Here is a 24,337-nt window from a genome sequence, read left to right as displayed (position 1 = left end):
CAAAATCCAGGAAAGAGGTTCTATGGTTGCGCTTACTACGAAGTAAGTGTGCCTGATTTCTGTTTCTTTTTTCTTTTAGAAAATGTGAAATTTGAAGAGGTAATTTTGAATAGCATAATAGTGGTGGCGGCTGTGGCTATTTCAAGTGATATGATACAAACAATTGCGAGAGGTGCGATAAATTAGTGAGACATACAAGAAGATTGACGAACAAATTAAGAGAGTTGGAGGCAAAGTTGGAAGAAACAAGACGCAAGAAGAAAATGATGAAATTGTTGTTGTTTGTGGCCTTTGTTTTCGTAGGGCATAATTTGCTGAGCAAAGATTGAGTTGTAATTGGCACTTGTTGGTGCAGGTGGTGAACTGGGAACTGGGTGGTTTTTATTTGTTGTATTTAGGTTGGGTTACGTTTAGTGGCCCTGTTGATTGTACAAATGGGAGTTGGAATGCAATTATGAAGCTTAAGTTCTCTCTGATATATTGTGATTTTTTCTTGAATATGAGCTTACAGCATAAGATGGAATAAAAGTCTTAACTTGAAAGATAATGAAGATGATAATGGCGATATTATAAGCGAAAAAAGATTAAAAAGTGAATCAATAATCAGTCCCTTCAAAAATAAGAAGAGCATGCATTCTATTGCAATGAAAAAATAGCATATAATCGAGCCAAGTACATTCATTACAATACGCCTCTTATAAAAAAAATGCAATGAATTAAGAAGCCAATTCCATTGCTCCAAAAAAAAGGTCTGCTGAAGTCAAATACAAGACAAAAGTAGATATCCATTGCAAATACAATTCAAGTCAAATTCCATTGCAGCACTTTCAGAAGTAGATGTCTTTGCAGTCATCCCTCTTTGCAATAACATACTGTAGTCATCTAGACCTTTTTAGCCCTCTTTGCAGCACTTTTAAAAGTATATATCTTTGCAGTCTGATACAAACAAAACAATGAGGAGGTCATTACTTACAGTCAATAGCAATTTTTGCAGTCTTAGAAGTAAACATGTAGTAGACAATACTTATAGCCAATCCAGGTGGTTCCTATGGGTGTCTTCTATAGAGAGAGGCCAATGTTGAATCACAACTACTTCGAGTATGTCCAAATCTCCAACATACACCACATTTGTACTTGATTTTCTTACCCTGCCAATTGGCAACCAGAAATTCAAGTAAATAATAGTATAGAAAGAAGTCAACATGCTATTATTAGTATGAACAAATAGAGAAACATGAACTGAAGATGTTGCATTCTTTGTTGTCGATGTTGGAGTAGATGGTTGGCTTATTGTAGGTTGATCTGGGATTTGACTGATGAGATCAAACAAGACTTGGTCACTTGTATCAGTCCCCAAGCCATTTTCACAAAAAAATGCTTTAGGTGTGAAATTGGACTGCTTGATTGCAATAGGAGTAGCATTTTGAGGCCGGTAATCTATTTGGGAATGCTGAGGTTGGGACTGCTGAGGTTGGGACTACTGAATTTGGGACTGCTGAGATTGGGCTGCTTGTTTGCACCAGGATTCACAATGTTAAGAGTCTGCTGTTGTGGCTAAGAGCTACTTGTAACCGCAGTAGCTTGTTGCTGGACATTCCCTTGATCATGACTGCTTGGACACTTCCTACTATTGTGGCCCTTCTGTTTACACTTTCTGCACTTATAATCCATTAGGCCAACTCTAGACAATCTCTTTGTTTGTCCTTGAGAAGTTGTTGTAGCTGGTGGCTCATCTGGTTCTCTCCTTCTTACCTTCTTTGGCCGGCCAGGAAGCTTGATGGTTTCAAGTGGCAAGACAGACCCCTATTTCAAATCCTTTCGCAAATGCTCACAATTGAAATGATATATTATAAGCCCATATGCGCTCATATAGGTCTCTTTTGAGTAGCATTCATGAACAAAGTTCTCGAAAGGCTCTTTTGTCAAAGCAATGGCACTCATTGCATAAGCACGAGGAATGCCATTTAGTTCCCACCTTTTATAACTACAAGTTCTGCTAGCCAAATTCACAGTGTATCTATCCCCATACATACATCTTACCTCATAATTCCAGTCCCCTGAAGGTGTAGCTATGCATGCACTAGAAGCAGTTTTTAACTTTTTCAACTTTTTAAAATTTTGAGACATACCTTTCCTGTATACTTCTTCATCCACTCCCTCTTATTCTCCATTCTAACCATTAAATAAAGTCGTATTGTTTCCAACATACCTAGTATAGGCCTCTACCTTGCTTCTAAAATGCTAGAGTTGAAACTCTCACAAAAATTGTTCAATAAAATATCATATTTAGGGGAGGTTCTGAAGTAAACTCTGGACCATTGCTGCGGTGTTGTGTTGTCAAGCAACCATTGACATGCACCCTCATCAACTGCTTTCAAAACTTCCATTAAAGCCTTGAACAGATTTTTATAAGGAGCTCTTGCAAGTGCCCAAATTCTCTCATTTAATGCCAAATCACCATGTAACTTTTTTAAGTTATTGTACATGTGTCTCACACATATCCTATGCTCCACATCTGAAAACAACTCTTGAATAGCTTGAATCAGTCCCTTCAACAAATAAAAAGGTGAAAACAGATCATCAAATTAAAACTAGCAAACTCAGCTTTAAAAAACCCCAGAAAAATACATTAACATACCTTTTGTTTATCAGTAATAATTGTCCAATGATTTTCATTTCTGATTTGGAGGTCATTCAACAATTCATCCACGAACCATTTCCAAGTCAGCTTATTTTCTATTTCCACCACAACATAGGCAATGGGTTACAACTGATCATTGGGGTCAATTCTTACAGCTGTAAGCAACACATCTTTGTGAGGCCCTCTAAGATGGTAGCCATCTAACCCGACAACAGGCTTACAACCACTTAAAAAGCCTGTCTTGCATGCATTGAGACAAATATACAACCTCTCAAACCTATCTTCTCCCTCATCATCTTCAACAGTAGTCATGAAAACATTTGAGCCAGGATTAGCCCTCTTTACTTCCCTACAATAGTTTCTTAATTTGTTGTATTGGGTTTAATGTTCACCATTAACTAAACCCTCTACCCTTTTCTTGATTCTATAAGCTTGTCATCTAGAGATGTTGACATTAACATCAGTATTTACTTTATTTATAAGTGTACTCACCTTCATGTCTGCCATAGCAGCCAGCTCTTTTTTGTATCTATCAACCAAAAAAGTTGAGTTTGCTAGTTCGTGGTCAATTGTCATCCCACAACTGTGTTCACCTTGTATGCTCTTGATTTGAAAAGTCTTTTTGTCTAGCATAACAGCTGTAGAAACTTTCCAACTACAGTCCGTGCAATAAGCCGTAGCTCTTTTACCATCATTTTTATTGAACTTTATCTTCCTTCCGTGAATCACTCCATGGCTCTTGCATGCCTTTATGAACAACTGCTTACAAGCAAAAATCTGTCCAACATCAAATTTGGGATCGACCATATCAGTTTCAGGCTTAAATTTTGGAAACTTAGCTCTTTTTCTTGGCTGATCTTCTTATTCTAAGTCACACCAACTATCAAATTCATCTGAATCAATAGCATCTTTTTCCATCTCAGCACCATTTACTTGACATGTTCTTTCCTTTGTACTCTTATTTGATTTGTAATTTTTGATAATTTTTTCCCATTTAGCTTTTCTGTCTTTAAAAGATTTTACTATATTTTCTTCATCACTAAACTCATAGTCACTATCAATGAATTTGTGACCATCACTAGATTCCTCATCTTTCTCAATATGTGTCTCCTTCTTACTCTTCTTCTTTCTCTCAATTTTTTTAGCCTGCTCTTTATTTGTTGAGGATTTTTTCTTTAATGATTTCTCTTTTGGTGATTTGCTAGTAGAAAGTGCATTTTTTCCTGCATTCTATACTTCTGAGTTTGTCCTATCTTGTTCTTTTCTAAAATTCTGATCAGACCCTCCTATATCTGCTGCATTATCTCATTTATCAGCAACTCTAATGTCAACTTCTGAAAGCATTTCACCTAAATTCTCCTTTCTTATAGCTGCTTCCTCTATGTGTTTATTAGCTCCTGACTCACCAGCACCTATGCTATCCTTTTCACCCTCATTTTCAGATTAAATTACAGAAATATTAGTCATCACTATTTCTTCTACATCAGAAGATTCTTCATGCACCTTACCACCTTGTTGATTTTCCTTAGGATCAGTCCCCTCTTTTGGTTTACATGATCCAGCTTCACATTCACTTATGGAGTAGGTTCTTAAGTGCACAAAGTATATATCAACCAAACTATATTTCACTCCGTCTCTAACTAAATCCTGAGCAACATCTTCACATAATAAATACACTAACCCATCCTCCATGTTTTTTTCGGGTATTAAATAATAGTATATTACACTAAACTCAGGATAACCTAGTTTTTCTGCAACCCTATCAAGTGTACATATAGACCATCTGTCAGGATTACAATAGTCAACAATTTTTACACTACCCCTATGGTATTCTTTGTTCGGTAACTCAGTGAATTCACCTCCATAGTGGACCCTAATAGAAAGTCGATTCATACCATCTGCCAACTATTTAGGAGACAGTTAACAACAAAAGAATTGTTTTGGGACCGACCGCCCATCTATGTAAAGCGACAACACAACACAATACAAGGGACCACATGTACTTACAACAATTTAATACATAAAATTGACCACCATCAACCCTAATCAATATATTAATACTTCTTAACTGCACAAATCATGCTTATTGCAACTGTATTTAAACTATTCACATAGTATCTGACATCATTCCATAAATTTTACAGTTTAGGGTTTAGAAATACATACTGTAATTTGGGATCCATTGAATGTGTACTTCGTCCATCACTCTGATACGCTTGTTTCTTCTTCGCTTCAATCACCAACGCTCATTTTCATCAAAATCAGTCCACTGCTGGGTAGTGATAATTAAATTTCTTTTTATGTTGAGAGGAACGGAGATGGAACGGTGAGTTAGTACCAAAATGGAGGTTTTTTTTGGGAAGTATTCGTCATTTACATTTTGGTTTTGGTCAACAGATAAGTGGTTTAGCATTTTTACCCTTGAAAAGTTGGCCACGTGGTATGTGCGTGAGATATTCCGAGCAAAAATCAGTCGAAAAAGTAAAAAGGGACTTAAATTGATCCTTTTTTATTTGCTAAGGATTAAAATTGATTATTTTCGATCTGAGGGACTAAATTTTCACATTTGCAATATGTGAAGGGCTACTTGTGCAGTTCTCCCTTTAATTTTTATCAACACACACTTGGTCTATAAACTTATTTTAAAAAAATTAATCGAAAGGCTCTAGTATAATGTGTTGGTCTTGTGTTTTATCCCACAAACTGTATAATTTATAAAGAGGACACGATCTTAGAATTCACTAATTTGTAGATGCCTAATATGCAAAATTTGTACATTTCATATAAAATCTAATACAAATACTCCTTATGACGATAAACATAGAGGTTGCATCCTATTGAATTAGGATAATACAGTATGTGAATTCTATTTGAATGGTTTTACATTTTTGGCTTAGAACAATATATTACGTGAATTCAGTTTAGATGATTATAACAAAAAAAACTTTTACTTGAACCGGATAACACTTAATTGAACAAAAAATTTTCAAAATTAGAATATCGACCTAACATAGTTTGATTGGTTTACATGCATTGATAAAAATTTGTGAGGGATTAAATGGTAAGGTAGGGGAGATTGTGAATGGGAGATCTTAAATTCAAAGACTTCAACTTTGGGAAAAAAAATTGGGATTCATGATTTATTTTCTTAAAAAAAACAAGAGAAGGAAATATATGATTTCTGGTTGGTATGATTTGAGAACTTGCACAATGATTCTTTTAACGAGGGAAAAGGAAAAGAAAAGAAAAACAAAGTCTTGTTATCAGCCTTGTGATATATCCTTTGATGTCCTTTTTTTTTTTTTGTCAAAACGATAGGATTCCTATAACCTAAACTAGCCTATTCTAAGGGGAGGGGGGAGGGGGTTCGATGTGAGTAGAAATTCACTCGAAGAAAGTCAAAAAAGACCGTCACATATTATAACAAATTTTTGAGGGAGACGGGATTTGAATCCATAACCTCTTTGCATCACCAAACCTTAGAAGGTTTGGGATGATCACTGGACCAAAGGCCCCGTGGCTTGTGATATATCCTTTGATGTCCTTGGTGTACTTCAATTTGTCTTATTGATCTCGAAATTATCGAAGTCTGAAAGCAATTGCCCATTTTCCATATCAGACCTAACAGCCTGAATACATAGGTTTCGTTTCGTCCAGAACTTGAACAAAAAAGGAAGGTCGTGAAAAATAAAAAACACATGCGGCCGCTCTCATTATCCTAAAATTACAAAATTGTTCCATATTCTTCGTCTTTTCTCTCCCTTCACAAAACAATGGCGACAGAGTATAATTACACTTGAGTCCTTGCTCTTCCCCTAAATTTACTAGCCAGGGAAAAAATGGCTGCCTTTTCTGCTTCTGGTTCTGCTTCTATTTCTTGCTCTACTTCATCTTCATATCCTTCCTGCGTCGACGTTTTTGATAGATGCAGCTTGATTCCGCTCTTTCTCACTTCAGTTCGCGGGTCGCACTCCGTTCATCATCATCGTAGTGCCATTAATTCCTCTTTTTTTTATTCTGCTTCTTCTTCTTCTTCTTCGGTGAGAAGTAGTCTAAGATTAACCCGACCGACCACCCGGTTGTCAGATTTGAGAATAAGTCTGGTTTTTGATGGACAACCCGCGAGGCATACAATTGCTCGACCCAAGTCCCGGATTCCTGGGGGCATTTCTGGAAAGTGCTTTCGACGGATTATCACTGCCGTTGCGAGAGCTGAGCCTGACCGAATTGATGACTCTGCCCAAATTAAAGATGTAAATTTTCAATTAAATCAAAAGTAGCTTTTCTTCCTTTTCTTTCTTTTTCTAATTCAGTTGCGCGTGATATACATCGTTTTTTTTTTCATTTTTTGCTGTATGATGAATTGATTGTGAAAATTGAGTCATTCAATTTTAGTTTTCAGTGAGAGAATCATATTTTTATCTCATTTGGACTTCAGCAATGTTCATATGATGCAATTTTGGCTTTTTTCTAGTATTATACTCTTATTGATAAAAAAAAAATTAGGAAAGGTTTGGTTGACAAGATTGAAGTGTTAAGTTTTGCCTAAATAATGGTAACTGCTTCATGCGAAAAGCTGTGCAAGTCTGAGTTTTTCAACCATGGTCTACTGTTTTTTGGATGGTCTTGTTAGACAAGGGACTGGGATTTTGGATTGGATAGCAAGATAGTAATCCTTTTTGTTTGGTCATTTGGGTTATCTGGAAAAGTAGAAGGCAACACAAAAAGCTAAAGTGTTTTGCTTGTGAGATCAAAACAGTACTGGTGCTGGCCTTAGTTGACAAGAAGTGCGAGAGTCCCTTAAAGAATTCATTTCAGTTCGCATTCCTCGAATTAAAGGATATGCAACTGGCACATCACTTCTTTGCATATTCTTCATAGACAGATTTTTTATGATGACCATAATAATTGTGAAGATTAGATTTTTATAGGATAACTGCTGATATTACTCTTCATTTCTATGATTCTACATTGTTTTCCAATGTAGAGATTGAAAATTACAGATAATGCTTCAATGTGCATTCTTTGATTATGCAAATGAATGCACAATAGATCTTAGGCTAATTTATGATTTACTAAGAATCTGAAGAAGTAAAATTTGAAGCTCAGAGAAGCATATGTTGTACATCAGACTGATATATCTGGATCTCTTTAGGCCTCTTAAGGTGATTAAAATGGAGTTTGGAATGTTGTAGGAAGCTAACAAAGGCAATGATCTACCAGTGAATGAAGATTCAGTCACAGAGAGTGAAAGAAAAGCAAGCCAACTGAAGAAAAGGATTTTCTTTGGACTTGGCATTGGCTTATCCGCTGGAGGTATAGTTTTGGCCGGAGGATGGATCTTTACTGGGGCTCTTGCAGCTGCTGTTTTTGTTGGTTCCAGGGAGTTCTTTGAGCTTGTACGAAGCCTTGGAATTGCTGCTGGGATGACCCCACCTCCTCGATATGTATCACGAGCTTGCTCTATTATTTATGCTCTCATGCCTTTATTCACACTGTAAGATTTATTGTTATACTTTAGTTTTTCCTAAAATGAATTCAAAAAATTGTGCAAGCATGTTATAAGATTGTAAAAGGTTAATTTACTAACTTTAACTGGATTTGATATTTCTCCTACGGGAACACCACCTATCACAGGGCTCGTATGGATTGACATAGCTGTTTCTCTGCAGTACAAATTACTCGGGATTTCAAGTCATTTTGAAATGTTTTTGAGTCAATTCAAGCTTTGCCAGTTAGACTTGTGATGGCATCCCCTATCACAAATTACCAGATGGCTAAAGATTCAATGGCATACATAGTCCTTTTGTGATTTTACTATTCAGATTGCTTTATGCTAATTAATTTTGTGCCTTTTGTTATCATTAGCTGATGGACTAGCATGCACGATCACACTTGATAATAGGGGAATTTGGTTTGGGTTTCTTTTCTTTGAAACTTTTCTGATCAATACTCTGTCACTTTTTTCTCAGATACTTTGGGCACATTGATGTTTCTGTGGCTTCTGCAGCTTTTGTTGTTGCAATTGCATTGCTTCTGCAAAGGGGAAGTCCTCGTTTTGCTCAACTCAGCAGCGCAATGTTTGGCCTGTTTTATTGTGGTTATCTTCCTTGTTTCTGGGTTAAGCTGAGATGTGGTTTGGCAGTGCCAGCCCTGAATACAAGTAAGAAGTGGTGCCTCCATTCTTTTGGTTCAGAACAATGAAAAATGGGTTCCCATTTTATTTTAAATAAAATAACTTTGTAGACATAATAGTAGAATGATCTATTGCATCAAATTTAGTGTCCAACTCATTTCTATTTCTTCATAGATGGAAAATGTGGAGAATTGTGGTCCTTGGTTATTGGCTGAAAGCTTGCACTGACATTATAGGTTGCCAGCATGATCATATCTTATTCCTTACAGTAATTAAAACCCAAAAGGAAAGAAGATGCAGGAGGGGAAAAAAATACTTTGATGGGATTGAGTGGCTATCATGTGGTCAAAGAAATGTTGGAATTTTTTTGTTAAATTATCAGTTCTAATCTTATGAATCGGCATAGTATTCAAGTTGTCTTTTTTCCCCTTTTTCTCCCTGCATGTTTCTGTCATATCTGGATATTTGGTAGTATACACTTTGTAAAAGGTTCTGCCTGCTTGATCTAGCGGTTTCAGCTATCCTTTCCTTGGGGTAAATGGTCAACTGGGTTTCTCTTTGCAGAAGTGGCAGCTGCCTGGCCGGCATTGCTTGGTGGGCAAACACAGTGGACGGTTGGTCTCGTGGCAACCTTGATTTCAATCAGCAGTATTATTGCTGCAGATACATATGCTTTTGTTGGTGGAAAGGTACTCTTTTGCCTTGCACATCATCCTACCTACTATTGCTCTACGCTCTCTTTCCTTTTGATGACCATTCATTGACCAGAACTTTAGAATGTAAATCTCTCCCAACTAGGTATGAGGACTATAGGTTGCGATCACCAAGATGTGTGACTTGGAGATGATGAACCAAGATTTGTGACTTGGAGATGATGAGTCGGACCAGAACCTTAATTGTTTTGCTTATAATTGTGAACCAGAGTAAAAGTTTCTAGGTTCATTCTGGAGATGATGAACTAGTGTATAAATGGATGGAGAAGATTTGGAAAACAGGATTCTTGCTATTATCACTAACAATCAACATTTGCCTAAATTTTTCATTCTAGGTAATTATAGAGATTTTTTCTTAGGTTAATTTTGAAGATTTATAGTTGTGTATTTGTCTACTTGATGATAGGAATGCAAAGCTGACAATAAGGAGAAGTTTGCCTCCAATGAGTAAAAGGAAAAACAATCATTCAACTTTGGAGCTATGTTACTCGGATTCTTTGTTTTACCCCAACAAAGCTGTCTCAACCCGACATGACACTGGTACTGCTGTGGGATCCATTTGGGATAGTTTGAAAATTTTTTGGCTTTTTGACTTCATTGTCTATGGATGTTGATAGTGAAGGAGGAGAGACGGAAAGTGAAGTTGAAAACTTTAGGACTTTCAGATTAGAAGGAAATGCGGCCTAGCTATAATTGCAAATTTCCGTTAAATATGTGAAATATCAAAAAACTCCCTAGTAAGAAAGTCCCTGTTTGTTAATGAGTAAACAATGATTTACATAATTTGTATATTTGCTAGAATCTCCGTTGTACTTAATTACCAGTATTTGACTCTTTAAAAGTGTCCTCATATCCTTGTTTTAGATGATTGACGAAGTAGACAATTTTGACACATACCTGTTTCTGACTCCCATGCCTGAGTTCGAGTAACATAGCTTTAGAGGAAAGGAAGCTCTTCTTCCTTTTGGGTAAGCTCTTCTTCCTTTTGGGTTGGGGGGGGGGGGGGGGTTGGAGGAAGCGGGGTAGAAATGGTTGTTGTAAGTACATGCCCTTGTATGCATCTTTAAATAATTCTCAACATGGTGTGGATATATTGGTCGGTCTCATGTCTCATGAGTGGAAGACACGACTGTTTTGTACTCAATGCAGGCCTTTGGTCGGACACCACTAACCAATATTAGCCCAAAAAAGACGTGGGAGGGAGCTCTTACTGGCTTAGGCGGTTGTATAGTTACTGCTGTACTGCTGTCGAAGATTCTAAGTTGGCCTGGATCTGTGCTAAGGTGAAAAGCTTTATTTCATATTATCTCCTCTGAGATGTTTCCTATTAAATTGCTGTTCAAGCTTTCTTTTGTCTTATTTTTCAAAGTGCAAAGAATTTCTTAGATAGAAGGTACATTTAACTGGAGAAAGATGATGGAGGATGGCACTGATGTTTCTCTTCTATTTGCGAGAGTATCTATTGGAATTATCCATTAAAATGTTTGTCATATTTGACATTGTCAGCTTGATCTTTTTCATCAGAAGCATCTTTAGGAGTTCTCTGTAATTAGTTGCTTTTTGAAAAAACAACTTCAACTTGTTAGTATCATCTATAGTGGTTTTCCTTTTCTCGATGTGGCATTATGTTGGTCTTCCAGCATATCTTTTGAGTGTCAAGGTGTGCTCGTGTATAGAGGCATTTTTGTTGTACATGTTACCAGTTTCATGACAATATTAGTCTAGAAAATGGAATAGATATGGTTTGCACTTGAAGTAAAAGCTTTTTTGTAAGATATAGGGCTATAACCATCAGACATTACTTGGGTGGAAGGAAAAGTCTATTCTCTGGTACTAAAGACTGCACACCTTGACAGTCACATATTTGGTTTGAGTTGATGGTACTGCATCCCAGCAGTTTGAGTTGATGGTATCAATGTGAGTTTGATAGACTGTGGCTGTAAAATTGTCGTGATATAACAACTGAATAGTGGGACAGTTTTTAAGAAACTACTGCAGATGCATAATTAAATCATAGTTCAAAAGCTTATCTTGATGCAGTCTAATGTTTCTTTAATTTTTCGTTTTGGCCAATGAATTTTTAGTGCTGTGGCATTTGGGTTTTTGAACTTCATCGGATCCCTTTTGGGTGACCTTGTTGAGTCAGTAATCAAGCGTGATGCAGGTGTCAAGGATTCAGGGTCTCTTATACCTGGGCATGGTAACTCTCTCCTGGCCTTTCTGTAATTATTTTGTCGTTATGCTTAACATCTTGGATTGATGCTACCTGGGAAGAAGATACTCTTTTCTCTAGTTGCCTTTACTGTATAAGAACATGTTATGCTGCTTAAGTTTCTGTCACTGGTTAATTGGTTTCCGGGTTAAATATTGTTTTAAGTTTCTTGGTTATCTGTATCATGAATGACTGATGTTGGTTTCTTTTATCTGAGACGAGCGTGCTTGACTTGCAATGTTTCAGTTTTGTGTGATTTGATTGGCGAGTAACATGGAACTTGTGCAAGACATGCTGTGCATTTTGCAATCTAAGCATTTGTATGGATGCGGACTGACCCATTTTTCTGGAACTGAGTTGAATGAGATTGTCTTCAACACTTCCCTTAGCCATTCTTCGTTTGACCAAAGCTCTCCCGAAATCTGGAGTGTTCATTTTGAACCCAAAACCACTAATCTACCCGGGCCCACGGGCTTGAAATGGGTTTCAGTTGCTAAAGCCAAATTTGGTTGATGTTTGTTGCTTCCCAAAATTGTGACAATTTAAGGGAGAAGTTCGTCTCTCCTGTTTTTTAGGGGCTATATAGCAATCGGTTGGGCCTGTTTATCATGAGACGGTATTCTTCAATTTGCAGGTGGAATACTAGATAGGGTGGACAGCTATGTATTTACCGGCGCACTGGCCTATACCTTTGTCAAAACCTTCCTCCCACTTTATGGAGTTTGATAAAACATTTTGGCTGCTCAACAGAGAGGAAGCAGAAGCAGAAATGTTATGACACCTCTATTGGCATACCCAGAAGCAAATTTTGGATCCTTGAGCTCGCCAACAGAATTGCAAAAAAAGTGGAGAACACATCCTCAATTCAGCCAATTTGTTATAACAAGCTGGCGTCTGGTTGGGGAAGAGATTTCGTGCTCCAATGCTTGAGATGCATTGCAGTTTTAGCGTCTTTGTATACTTTTGACATGTTCTTCATGGCTGACATGTTTTGGCTAGACATCTGGTAAATCCAGATGGATCTCATGTTTGAATGGCGATTTTGCATGCTGAGGCCAACGATTTGTGATATATAATTGTAAATTTGTTTTTAAAGCATGACAATTTTCTAATAAGATTCTATTCAGGGGTGACCTCTACTGGGAAGCTCTTGTCAAAAGTATTTTAGGCGCATACTTTTAACCTCTGCAGAACGGTCTTGCGCACGGTTGTATGAATTACTTGTATGTAAACTGCTAAGGAACGCATGAAATAAGCTGTTGTAATCCAGCAGCATGGAAGAAAATTGCTGCCCTTGGAACTAAATCAAAATGGCTCCTGTGTTTCAGTTGTGTGTGCGCTGACGGAAACTGTTGCTTCCTTGGGGCCAATGGCAGTAAGTACTTTATGTAGCTGATATTAAACCAGTTCAATGAATCCAGGTGACTTCAGATTTCTGCCATTCGTTGTTACCACTTCTTAGGAGTCTCATAGCTCCTAATGGTACTCTGCACCATTTTACTCGCATGCATATTGATTTCAAGGATTAATCTTTTCTATGCCAGCGAGCGAGCGATGTATATAATTTTTACTCTTATTAGATTATTTATGTTATTCGGTAGTAAATCAGGTCAAAACATTTACTCGGGTGCATGGCATGATGAAATGCTAGAAATTAATTAAAAGGGTTAACCAGAGTAAGTATCTCCTCCAACTAATCGAGCCCTTAATTCCATAATCTAGTACCGGCACATTGTGACTGTAGTTTCATTCACCAAAAACCAAAAGAAATTATGAAATCTATATATAATTAATTAAAAAAATGTTTTTTTTTTGGTTTTTGTTTGCGTGAGTGAGGGGGAGGTGGGAGTGGTGTATTGGGCAGGGGGCCAGGGGGCATTTATTTCCAAAAGCTGAAAACAGAGGAGACAGACAGGACAGCTCCAAACAGCACAACACAAGAGGTGCGAAGCCTCGGCTTTCACGTGGATTTGTCTCTTTAAGCTCTCTTTGTGCATTTATGATTTGCCCTCTCTCTCTCTCTCTTTCTGCGGCTCCGCACCTCCCTCTCTGTGTGTTTGCGTGACGATGACATCATCAATTGCACAATTTTTTTTTTTTTACCTTTCTTTTCATTCAATTTACTTTTGTAGATATGCTGACATGTTTCGTGTAGCATACATAGGCTTTTCTCGAGGCGTTTCGCAACAAAATGCCTTGTATTTATTGTTTGATGCATGATTAAGTTGTGTTTCCAATAGTTTTTACTGACGCAATTTTTATTGGAGTAAATCATTTAATACATGTTAGTGCTGGTGACAATTGTTTTGAACCTTCTTTTGTATATCTATTTTTTGTATGAAAAAATTTGGATGAATGGATTCAGTTCCGATCACTGCTACTAATCAGAACGCGCTTTCAGAATCAAAAGTCATTCACAGAATTCTTACAAATCATTCGCAAACATAATCTTCGCATTAATAACAAAATTCGAATACACAATCTTTTTGGTTACAATAGAAAGAGTTCTAAATTAACATGTTGTTGATGCTATTGTTGTTATAGATCATTTACACTTAGCGCCCAAAATAGAAATGGGTGACGATGGTTTTGGAAGTTGTTAGGCACTTGAGCTTGCGCGTTGGGCTCCTTGGAGGAAAAGCGGGATTTAATGATTTACGGGCTTTAATTTTCTTTCCCCTTTAGTTAGCGCTTTTAGAGGAAATGGGGCAAAGTCTTGAGGCCTCTTTTCACCTTTTAAATTTTGTTTTTACGTTGATTAACATATGGGGACCTCTGGCCAGACAGGAAATGGGTTTGTTTGGATACCTCAATTATTCCAAATAATATTTCGCTTGCATCATAGACACATTTTTCAACCTACCTTTTTATATTTCCAACCACCTTTTTATCTCACATACATCACATCACAAAAAGTGATACAGTATTTATTTCAAATAATATTCCAAATAATACACTATCCAAACACTCCCAGATCTATTTAATTATGTCCCAAAAGAAAAAGAAAGGGGAAGAAGAAAAGAAAAACAAACAAAGAAAAAACAAATGTTCACAGTACAAATTGGAAATTAAATCATGACGAAACAGACTAGACAGGTGCACCATATTGGGTTGACCTTTCATGAAAGGTCGCAAAACGAAAGCACATAAAGAGTGGAGATAAAGAAGGATGCGCGGCCATGCGGTGCAATGCAGCTGCATGGACTTTCTTTCCCTTCGTAAAGCTTCAGCATTACATGCACAGATAGCATGGGAATGTGTGGGAGGATGAGTGATCGGGAGACCAATGAGGGAGTTGTATAGTTTTCGGGAGGGCCTACCTCTACTAATCTAGTGACTTTTGACAAGCATGAGTGGTTGTTACTTTTTAAGGGTTTTTGGTATAAGCAAACAAATATGTGGGAAGGAAAGATTGCGTTATTTTAAAGCGGACTAAGAAAATGGAAGCAACCCCATATGAAAAATTGAGGCGATGAAGGAAACTAAAAGATGAGATTGGGGATGGTGGTGGGCAGGCATCTTAAAAAGTACGAAGATTGGGAGAGAAGAAGAAGAAGAAGAAGAAAAAAAAGCTTTGCCTGATGACAACCCGAACTTTTCTTGCACACGCACATCCATGTAGTAGTAGTTTCTCTTCACTATCCTAACTTTTCCTTTGCTTTTTTGTCACTTTTCTTGGGCCATATATGCCTTGGATGCTCAACATATTGGATTTCTTGGCCTATTTTTTTTTTTTCGTTTTTGTACCTTAACGCATTCTGGTGCTTAAACTTATCATCGCCCCTGTAACTTTTAAAAATACTCCCTCCGTTCCTTATTAGATGTCCTAATTCATTGTTTCTTTTTATCTGTCATTTTATGATATCAAGAAAGTATTTATGAACTTTTTTCCAAATTTACCCTTGCTTACCCTTTCAACTTTCTTGAATTGGAACTCTAAATAATTAAATGCAGTATTTGTAGCATTAACAATAAAAGTAGTTGAAGAGATGAAGAGAGATAAAGGGTAATTTTGAGAAGTAAAGTTAAACTTTTGTTGACTTTTAGAAAATAACCAACTTTCTTAATCTAAGAGAATTAATTATTCAGGCCATCTAATAAGGAACGGAGGGAGTATTGATTTGGTTATAGAAGTTAGGTGCTTCGGTTGATTAATTGCCAGTGTCAAGAATTTATAATCATCTTTATTCCTTCGAGAATAATTGAGGGGCACACGGGCTTCTTCGTTTGCCGAGTAACCAGTAATATACTAAATTTATTAGTGAAAATCAATAATGTAATATGAATTCTTTTTTCTCGTCAACCCTAATAAACATGTGTATGTCTAGGAATGCAGGCCAATTATACATTTTAGGTAGGGCTAAGGCATACCGAATATTGGAATTCATCTTGCTAGCTTTCGGTAAAGTAATTAAGGTAATTTGTGGGTGTCAGGATTTCGTTCTTATCTCTCTCTCTCTCTTTTAAAAAAAAAAATGTTATTAATTCTAACAAGCTTATGATTTTTCTTTTGGTCCCACAAATGTCTTTTTCTTTTTTTCAATAGATGGAGGCTTGGAGGCTTTAGTTGACATGCAAACAAGACTACAGGACTGAGGATATGGCCATTCCTCTGAATTATTAGGCTTTTTAGAGAGTGACCCCCACTCATCTTTGCCTTAGCAAACATATTGTATCTTCAAAGAAGGCAAAAGCTGTCAAAATGTCCGGGGCCATGGGGCATATAATAGCATATCTATCGAAAATGTTCTCAAATGGCACCCAAATCCCTCACTCCAAGGAGGCTTCTGCATGACAAAAGACCTTTAACTTACAAATTTCAATTCCTTAATGAAAAGTTGATTATCATTATACTTTCCATGCTAACGGTGTGTGTGTGTGTGTGATTTATTTATTTATTTTTTTTTTCCTTTAAGACCATGCAAAAGTTGTCTGCTTTTTACGTGTTTCTATATCTAGAAGATGCTTCGATGTTGCTCGGTGCTCTTTCCCCCTTCCCCTTTCCTCTCTCGCTAGAATCTGCTTTCATTTTCTGAGGTGACTAAAGAAGCATCAAATATGCACGGAAGGTCCATATATAAATCAAAGAGCTTATAAGAATTATACGTTTATGGTTCTCGAGTACTAAGGCAAAGCCTCTTTTTACATCCCTTTTACATTCATCCCCTACTGCTGCCCCTTCAACTTGAAAATGTTTAATTTTGCTGGTTTTGGCCACCTAGTATAATCCCAATATTTGACACTAATAGAACCGTGATTCTGTCACACTAGAAGATGCGATTGGCTTTTGGCTCTTAATAGTCCTCAATAGTTGCACGCACGTAGAGAATGGAAAATCTAAACACATTTTTACACCCTTCTTATATTTATTTAATTTTTTTTGGGCATGGTTATACATTCTTGGTACATTTGTTTAAAGTCCATAAGGGACTTGATCTGGAGGAATTAATAATTATTGTGATTACATGGTCTAGTACTTTAGCTGCGAATTGTTTCTAGTGAGACACAAAATGAGGAGTATTCTTTGTCCTACTACTCCTAGCTACCGTCAAAAAACTTGGGTTTGACTTCTATTTTTAATTTGCATGCATGTTGTACATGTTAATTAAAGTATAGATCAATAAATTTAAATACCTAGGATTTTACTAATCGGAGGAATTATCAACCTTCTAAAGCTCTTTGATCTAGCCAGCTCTGTCTCAGAATATAGGATGAGAAATGTAACGACACAAGTTGATTCATTTGTTAATGACAGATCATTTTCCTACAAAAGATCATATGTTCGAATTTCGCTGCTGATGTGATGGTTGTATTAATAGGAAATCTGTAATAAATTTCGTGAGCAATTTATGATTTTGAAGGCATATCTAACTCATTGTAATAATCGGAATCGAACCTATCCAAAATTTGTTTAAAAAAAAAAAAAAAAAGAAGAAGCGAACGAGAAATGTATAGGGTTTTGATGAGCTGATTATGAATGGAAGGACCGGGAGGCTGCTATCCTCTCGAAGTCTCCCTCATGATTGGCCAAGGCACAGCGGTGAAAGTAGCTCGACCAAAGTAATGTGGGGCTGCATCATGCAATAAACTTGCGGACTTTGGAGTTGTCGAGTCCTGGAGGGGTTTGCATTTCAATCAATGTACTTGCCTTGAAGAAGACGTCCTTTAAGATTTTGGAAATATCCCTTTTCAAAAGCACATATTAGTGATAAAGAAATTCCCTTTGTTTTCGACTTCCAAGACCTTATATTTTGCTCTACCAATTATAGAGCTTCAAGCAGGGACTATGGTAAAGCTTATCCTCTTGGTATGCACTAAAAAAAGATAGGAGATCGAAGTTGACGGGTTTTATAATATATTGCACCACAGTTGACATATGGTCCATGCTTCGTGATGGTACCAATGGCCTCTGCCCCTCGAAAGCGTTAATTGGACCAGCAGAGCGAGAGGGCTTTACAAGTTGCAAGTTGCAACAGCTGATCTTGCTTTGCTTGACGTCTCGAAAGAACTAAGGCTGAGTTGAAGCATTACTTGATGTGTTTGTTTTGGCATTGATAAATATGTGGCAGTAAAACTTCGCAAATAATTGAAGCCGTGAAGTCATAATCCTTATCTAGTTTCCTTGTTTTGTGGAAAAATTTAGTTGGAATTTTTGAAAGTATTTCCTCAACGCATTCTTTAGTTACTCGTTCACGTTACATAAATTACATCTTAAAAAAGTGATATATATATATATATACACACACATATATACACCTATGCAGCACTGTAAACAGGTATCTCTATCTTTGATCAAACAAATTATGTACATTTCCGTCCGACAAAGGTACTTGAACTTAATAGGTAAGCGTCATAGGCCACATGCTAATGCCATCTATTTTTGGAGTAGCACTATACCAATAACCTATGCGCGAGGGGAGTAGGGGAGATATGCATCTAGCAGATATGAGATTCAAACTTCAGCAAGTCCTCGAGAGATATGCTGACATTATTCATTTGGTCCAGTCTAGAGTGCATGATGGAGCTGGAACTTCCTGCTAACTTGAATCAGTAAGGGAAAAAGCCAAAAGAAGATTGCTTGCTTGAATCATCATTCTTCTCCATTTCAACAAGGAAAGCTTGATAGTGCATGGGGCGACATACTATCTGCTATAATTTCAGAAGCTGGAAACGAGGGAACTAAAAAAGATGAGATGAATTTGGGAAAATTCCAAACAGGAAATCGGTTGCTTGATACGCTAACATCACGAAATTTTGGGTAATCGTTCCTTAACTTATGTGAACTCATTACTTCAGAGCTTTCCTTAGTATGGAAACTGGAATATCATCCATACATAGCTGAATACGAGTTTCTAATGTTGCCATGAGAGATATATAATGCGTGAAAAAAAAAACAAAAAAGAATCCCCACTATCTGATATTGGAAAAATGATACTGTCACACTAGATAGCAAGAAACAAGAAAATTACTGAAAGTTCTAGTGGAAAAGTGTAAGAGCAAATCTCAGTGCAAAATTGATGGTTGTTTAAAGTGCACCTCAAGCTTATACATATTTCACTTATGCAAGAATCTTATTAGGCCATTAAAAAAGAAAAGGTAAAACAGTCTTAATCAATGGACGTAGGAAGGCGTTTCTTGGTAACAATTAAGCACGCCTTCGTACCATGCATATGCATGGGAACCAGGTTATTCTTTTGGCATTGATTAATCATCGAGATGGATTGTCTCGTTCGATGTCCACCTTTAAGCCAATCAGGCTTTTATGTAAAGGGTTTTATTAAAAGTCCCCCATATGTACTCGTGAAATGCTTTTGCAACAACAACAACAAAAAGGTGAGTTTTTGTACAAGGAAACGTCAATTGGGTACATTCTACATCGTGCACTTAGCCCTAGGCATTTGAATTTCGTACAAATTTTGATTCCAAAATAGTTCAAATATTGGTTGCATGAAGAACATTTGATAAATTATTTGACCACATATGCGATATTGCGATGTTGAGGCGTGGGATTCTAAATGAATATTCTGCTTTTATTTTCCTTTCCTGCCTTTTGTTACTCATGCAAGCAAGTAATGCATGCCAAACTTTTTTTTTTTTTTTTGTTTTCTCCCGTAGGAAATTAAGTAGGGTAAGATATGCAGTTAATTTTTAGTTGGAGAAAGACTACATGGGATAAGATTAATTTTCAATTTGGTATTTTGTATGAATTGGAAAACGGAATTGAAAGTATTTGATACATTGATATATTTGTACAAGTGTCACAATAATGTGCTAGCTTTCCCATACTAATAAACTTTTAATTCCCATGAAATTAAAAGTCTAAGATGTAAAGTGCCGAAACAAAGCATTTCTAGGGTGCAAAAGCTAATTAAACCATTAGCAAATGCTTCTAATTAAAGCTGCTTATGTTTATTTTTTTTAAAAATTAGAAGCTACTGTCCGAAAGTACCATCACTTGGGTTGATTAACTTGTAGTATTAGACGAGTGTTGCGATGAGGAGTTGACCTGACTTCTGTTGTCACATTATTGTTGCTTGTCGGAAATGAATAAGGATCCTCAACAACCACTTCAAGACGTTATTAATCTTGGGAGTTCAATTAATTAACATCCTGTTGAAGAAAAACGCAACTCCTAACAATTTTTGGGCTTTTTTTTTTTAATATGCTTTTTCCATAGATATGGAAGAAACACACACACAATTAGATTAAAACATTTAGAAAGTCATCGTCAAATTGAGTCAGAGACTAATCTAAGGGAGACCTACAAATCAACACCATCCAACCAATTGATGATAGGAGATGTGGCTAATAACCTTAAATCCAAATTAAAGAAATCACAATCTTTCGACGTGGGACGGAAAATTTTAATATGCTAATGACAAATTTTCTCTCGATATTCTGAGATCGATTCCTTTCTCCACCAACTTAATAGTATCGAACACCCAAGGTGCAATTATAACCTTCAACAGATGACATCAGTATACGGGGTCACTTCAGCAATCATTTAGGCAATACGTGCAATCCTATCATTATTTTATTTAAGGGCTAAAGTCTAAACATCTACACAAAAAAATATATATATCAGTTGATAAATTCAGCAACTGCCATGCTTGTCATCACCTAATTCTATGGAGTTTGTGACGTACATAAATTTGATAGGGCACAATTCACAAACAAAACCAGATAAAGGGCAAGAAAAAAAAAGGAGAAAACTTAGAACCCATAAAACTCACTAAAAAGTTATAATATGGAGATAGTAAATGGGAAGTCAATTTATGCACATAATAATATGTGTAGGAGTAAAGAGATAATATTATCAATATATCATTAATCACACAATAATGGTAAGAGCGTAAATCTTCCACTTTCCTCAACTGATCAAAATGATAAGACTCCTTGTTTATAGATTAGAGATTTGGTAACCAAATCTTACAACCACAAAATTTTTTTTAACAGAATACTAATTGCTAAATAATAAAGCTACCATAGTTATGACTCCAATAGCATTACTAAATTTTAATTTGATTAAGATAATATTAAATAATAATATGAGAATTTCCATTTTTGATCCTTGATTTAGTATGGCAATAGAAAATGTACTACAGTATATATGAAGCTTAGCAGAAGAGCATTAAAAGGAATTTACTTGCGCCAAAAACGGGACATTAATTCGTGATTCATAATATGTTCTCTTTGTTTTTACCTATGAAGGTAACTGCAAAAGTGGCATGACCCAACTAACGGGACAAGTCACTAGATTTAAAAAAAAAAAAAAAATTGTACTGAACTAGTAAAACTGCAGTTTTTTAAGGTTAACAGCTGTCAATTTCGGTCGTGTTACTTCTTCCTAACAAATATACTGCATCCGTCACCATCATTAGAATTGAGGTTTAGCCGAACTTTTCCTTAATGGACAAAGATATATAATTACGACAGAAAGAATTGTGATAATTAATATCTCAATCGGGTTTAACTGCATACAATAATGTATTATTTAAGTGGAAGTCTTCATCCTCTAAAACTTGGAAATCAGTTAGCTAAGCATATCTGAACGATGTAAGAAAGCTGTTTAAATTAATCAATTTTGTCTTCAATCTCTTTTTCCTGCTAATCCAGCTCTCAAGGCAATTAGACATACATAAGTATACCCCAATCCTTTTGCAATTGCTTGACGCAAGCAATTATACTGAAAATAATCCAACCGTGGCATGCGTTAAGGAGGCAAAGCATTATGGTCCACGGATAATATTATACTACTAAACATGTTTTCGGTGATTTAATTATGTTTTCCACTGCAAGTTGCATAGACCAAAGTACTTAAGCATAAGTAGTTCAATCGTGTATTAGGTACTCCTTTTTGGGAAATCGAGTGTTTAATTACATCATTAGTTGAATATCAGTCTCAGGTAAACTGTGGAACTTTTACTTTTTATACAAAGCACCTTCGAGTTTTTCCTAGTGATGTGATTCATCATGTCCCAAAAAAGAAGAATCAACAGTGCCCTAAAGATCTGCATATTTTCCCGTACACTAAATTATTATTATTATTATGAATAAATTTTATATACACTGACAATATATATACTATCATGATCGGATGCACGATAAATTTGTAAAATTTATGTTTCAAATTCAAATTTAGATTATATGTCATGCATCTAATGGTGAAAATGTATACATTATCGGTGTATGAAAGATTAATCCTATTATTATTATTATTAACAATAATAATCCATGATCGGATTAAGTATAATCTTACATCTTTGGAGTTTACAGTTTAGTAAATGGTCTTAACAAACAAAGGAAATCTAACCACTCTTGGATCCCCAAGTCCAAATTTTGTAGGGATGGATTTGGTAGTTGGAATCAATAATGATTCTAAGTTATATCTGCAGAACAGTTTACTGTATCTTCTTCTTTCCTAGGCATTGGTTAGATCAACTTGTCAGCTCAAGTAATGATCTAGTCAAGTCAAAGGTAGAATATGTCTTCTGAAATGATTTATTATTTGAATGGCTCCTCTAATGCAACAAGCAAGACATTTAGTGGTAACGATGTTGATAACATGTAGAGCAAATCTTTAAATATATATATATCAGATTTCATGTGCTTCGAGGCATTAAGTTAATCAAAAAAATTGCATGTTCGGAGAACTTGCAGAGATGGAAGATTTTCATCATTAAGAAAAAAAAAAGGAAATTATTTTGTTTTTTGGTTAGTTTGGCAGTTGGGAAAAAGGAAAATTGGATTATTTTCAGGCACGAGATTATAACGTGTGATGTTGAATATAGAAATTCTCTTTATTAAATACATTAATTTGACATATTAAGAGGAAAATATAGATTGTGTTTGTGTTCTTATGCAGCACTTCTCTTGGTCATCTCCTCACGATCGTAATATGTAACTAAAATCAGGTATTTTTCTGCAATGCTCATCTAGGGTTTCCGGTGCTCTCTAGGTCATACTAATTTATAACAAGAAAATGTTATTCTTTCTTAATTATTTTATTTACAGGCTATAGATTATAGCAAAGGTCATTTGACTCACCAAAAATTCCCAAATTATAGTAAAGCATGCCAAAAAGTAAACTTTGAAACTTATAGTGGAAGTTTTTTTTTACCTTTTTTTTTTTTGCTTGGAATGGCAAAAACAACTAGATTTCATTGCATCAAACTGAACAATCTTTACAGAGTCATTTGTGTAACTTCCATCTCCCACTCTTATGATGTCAAGATGATGTTATAACGAAATTATTCATTTAAAATTCTTTAATGCCTCATTAACAACTCTTAGTTACTATGTTTAAGCTAGAGAGGATGCAGCAAATAACATTTACGCGTGAAAATTAACAAGCCTAATTTTAGCTTTAAAAACATGCCATTTCTGAACCAGCTATTCACATGTATCTGACTTTTCTTGTTTAAACTTACAGATTGTTCGTTAGAAAGGATTTGAAGGGTAAAAACATCTGCAGAATGGCTGATAATTTGAAGGGCTCCGCTGGTTTAGACTTGTTTTCAAATTTAAGAAAGAAAAACAGAAAATACATAAAGGTTGCAAATAGGGTCCTTTAGCCTCTATAGAAGTTTAGTTTAACTAAAAAAAATTGTAAATATTAACATCCATCAAGCCCAGAGAAAAGAACAAAAGAGACATATTTTCAATGGGGGGAGAAGAAAAAAGTTGTAGGGGAATAGTTGGGACGGAAAAAATGACAGGACTAAGGACTGGTTGCCATTAAACTGCGAGGCTAATGGGGCACACATTGCAGACAAATTTAGACAAGAGACAGCCGGTCCACGTTCTGCCTTCTTCTAATTTCACTTACATTACTATTGATTATGGGACGAAATGTGCTTACCAATAATCCAGTCCTTTGACATAGAATTTTTTGTTTTTAGTTTGTCTAAAGAGAAATATACAATTTCTTTAGCAAAAATATAGTAAAACGTCTCTTCCGGCACAGGGAAGAAAAATCCCTATATTTATTTCACTCTATCTTCTTTTTTTTTTTTTTTTTTTAAAGTTTACCCTATCCATATGTAACGGAGTACAAGAAGGAAAACCAATTGCCCCGCTTTAATCATCATGCAGAGGTACGCGCAGAAAATGCATGAAGAACAAGAATAAAACTG

At 36.0% G+C, this 24,337-nt stretch overlaps 1 protein-coding gene across 2 annotated transcripts; it reads left to right on the top strand.

The window, feature by feature from the left end:
- Positions 1-6,215: 6,215 nt before the first annotated feature.
- Positions 6,216-12,864, top strand: LOC113726813 (phosphatidate cytidylyltransferase 4, chloroplastic). Of its 2 annotated transcripts, none has more exons than XM_072075309.1 (7): positions 6,216-6,894; positions 7,837-8,138; positions 8,614-8,804; positions 9,342-9,466; positions 10,640-10,773; positions 11,575-11,690; positions 11,949-12,234. In XM_072075309.1, the coding sequence occupies exons 1-7, from the start codon at positions 6,481-6,483 to the stop codon at positions 11,972-11,974; spliced, it is 1,308 nt and encodes a 435-aa protein (XP_071931410.1). In that variant the 5' UTR covers positions 6,216-6,480; the 3' UTR covers positions 11,975-12,234. The 2 variants fall into 2 exon arrangements, with proteins under 2 accessions (XP_071931410.1, XP_027106491.2); XM_027250690.2 differs by lacking the exon at positions 11,949-12,234 and adding an exon at positions 12,337-12,864 and having other exon boundaries at positions 6,218-6,894.
- Positions 12,865-24,337: the final 11,473 nt, after the last annotated feature.

This window comes from Coffea arabica, chromosome 2c, assembly GCF_036785885.1.
Source record: "Coffea arabica cultivar ET-39 chromosome 2c, Coffea Arabica ET-39 HiFi, whole genome shotgun sequence".
NCBI classification, from domain to species: domain Eukaryota; kingdom Viridiplantae; phylum Streptophyta; class Magnoliopsida; order Gentianales; family Rubiaceae; genus Coffea; species Coffea arabica.
The sequence above is the reverse complement of the archived record's forward strand: the minus strand, read 5'-3'. Positions and strand labels throughout refer to the sequence as shown.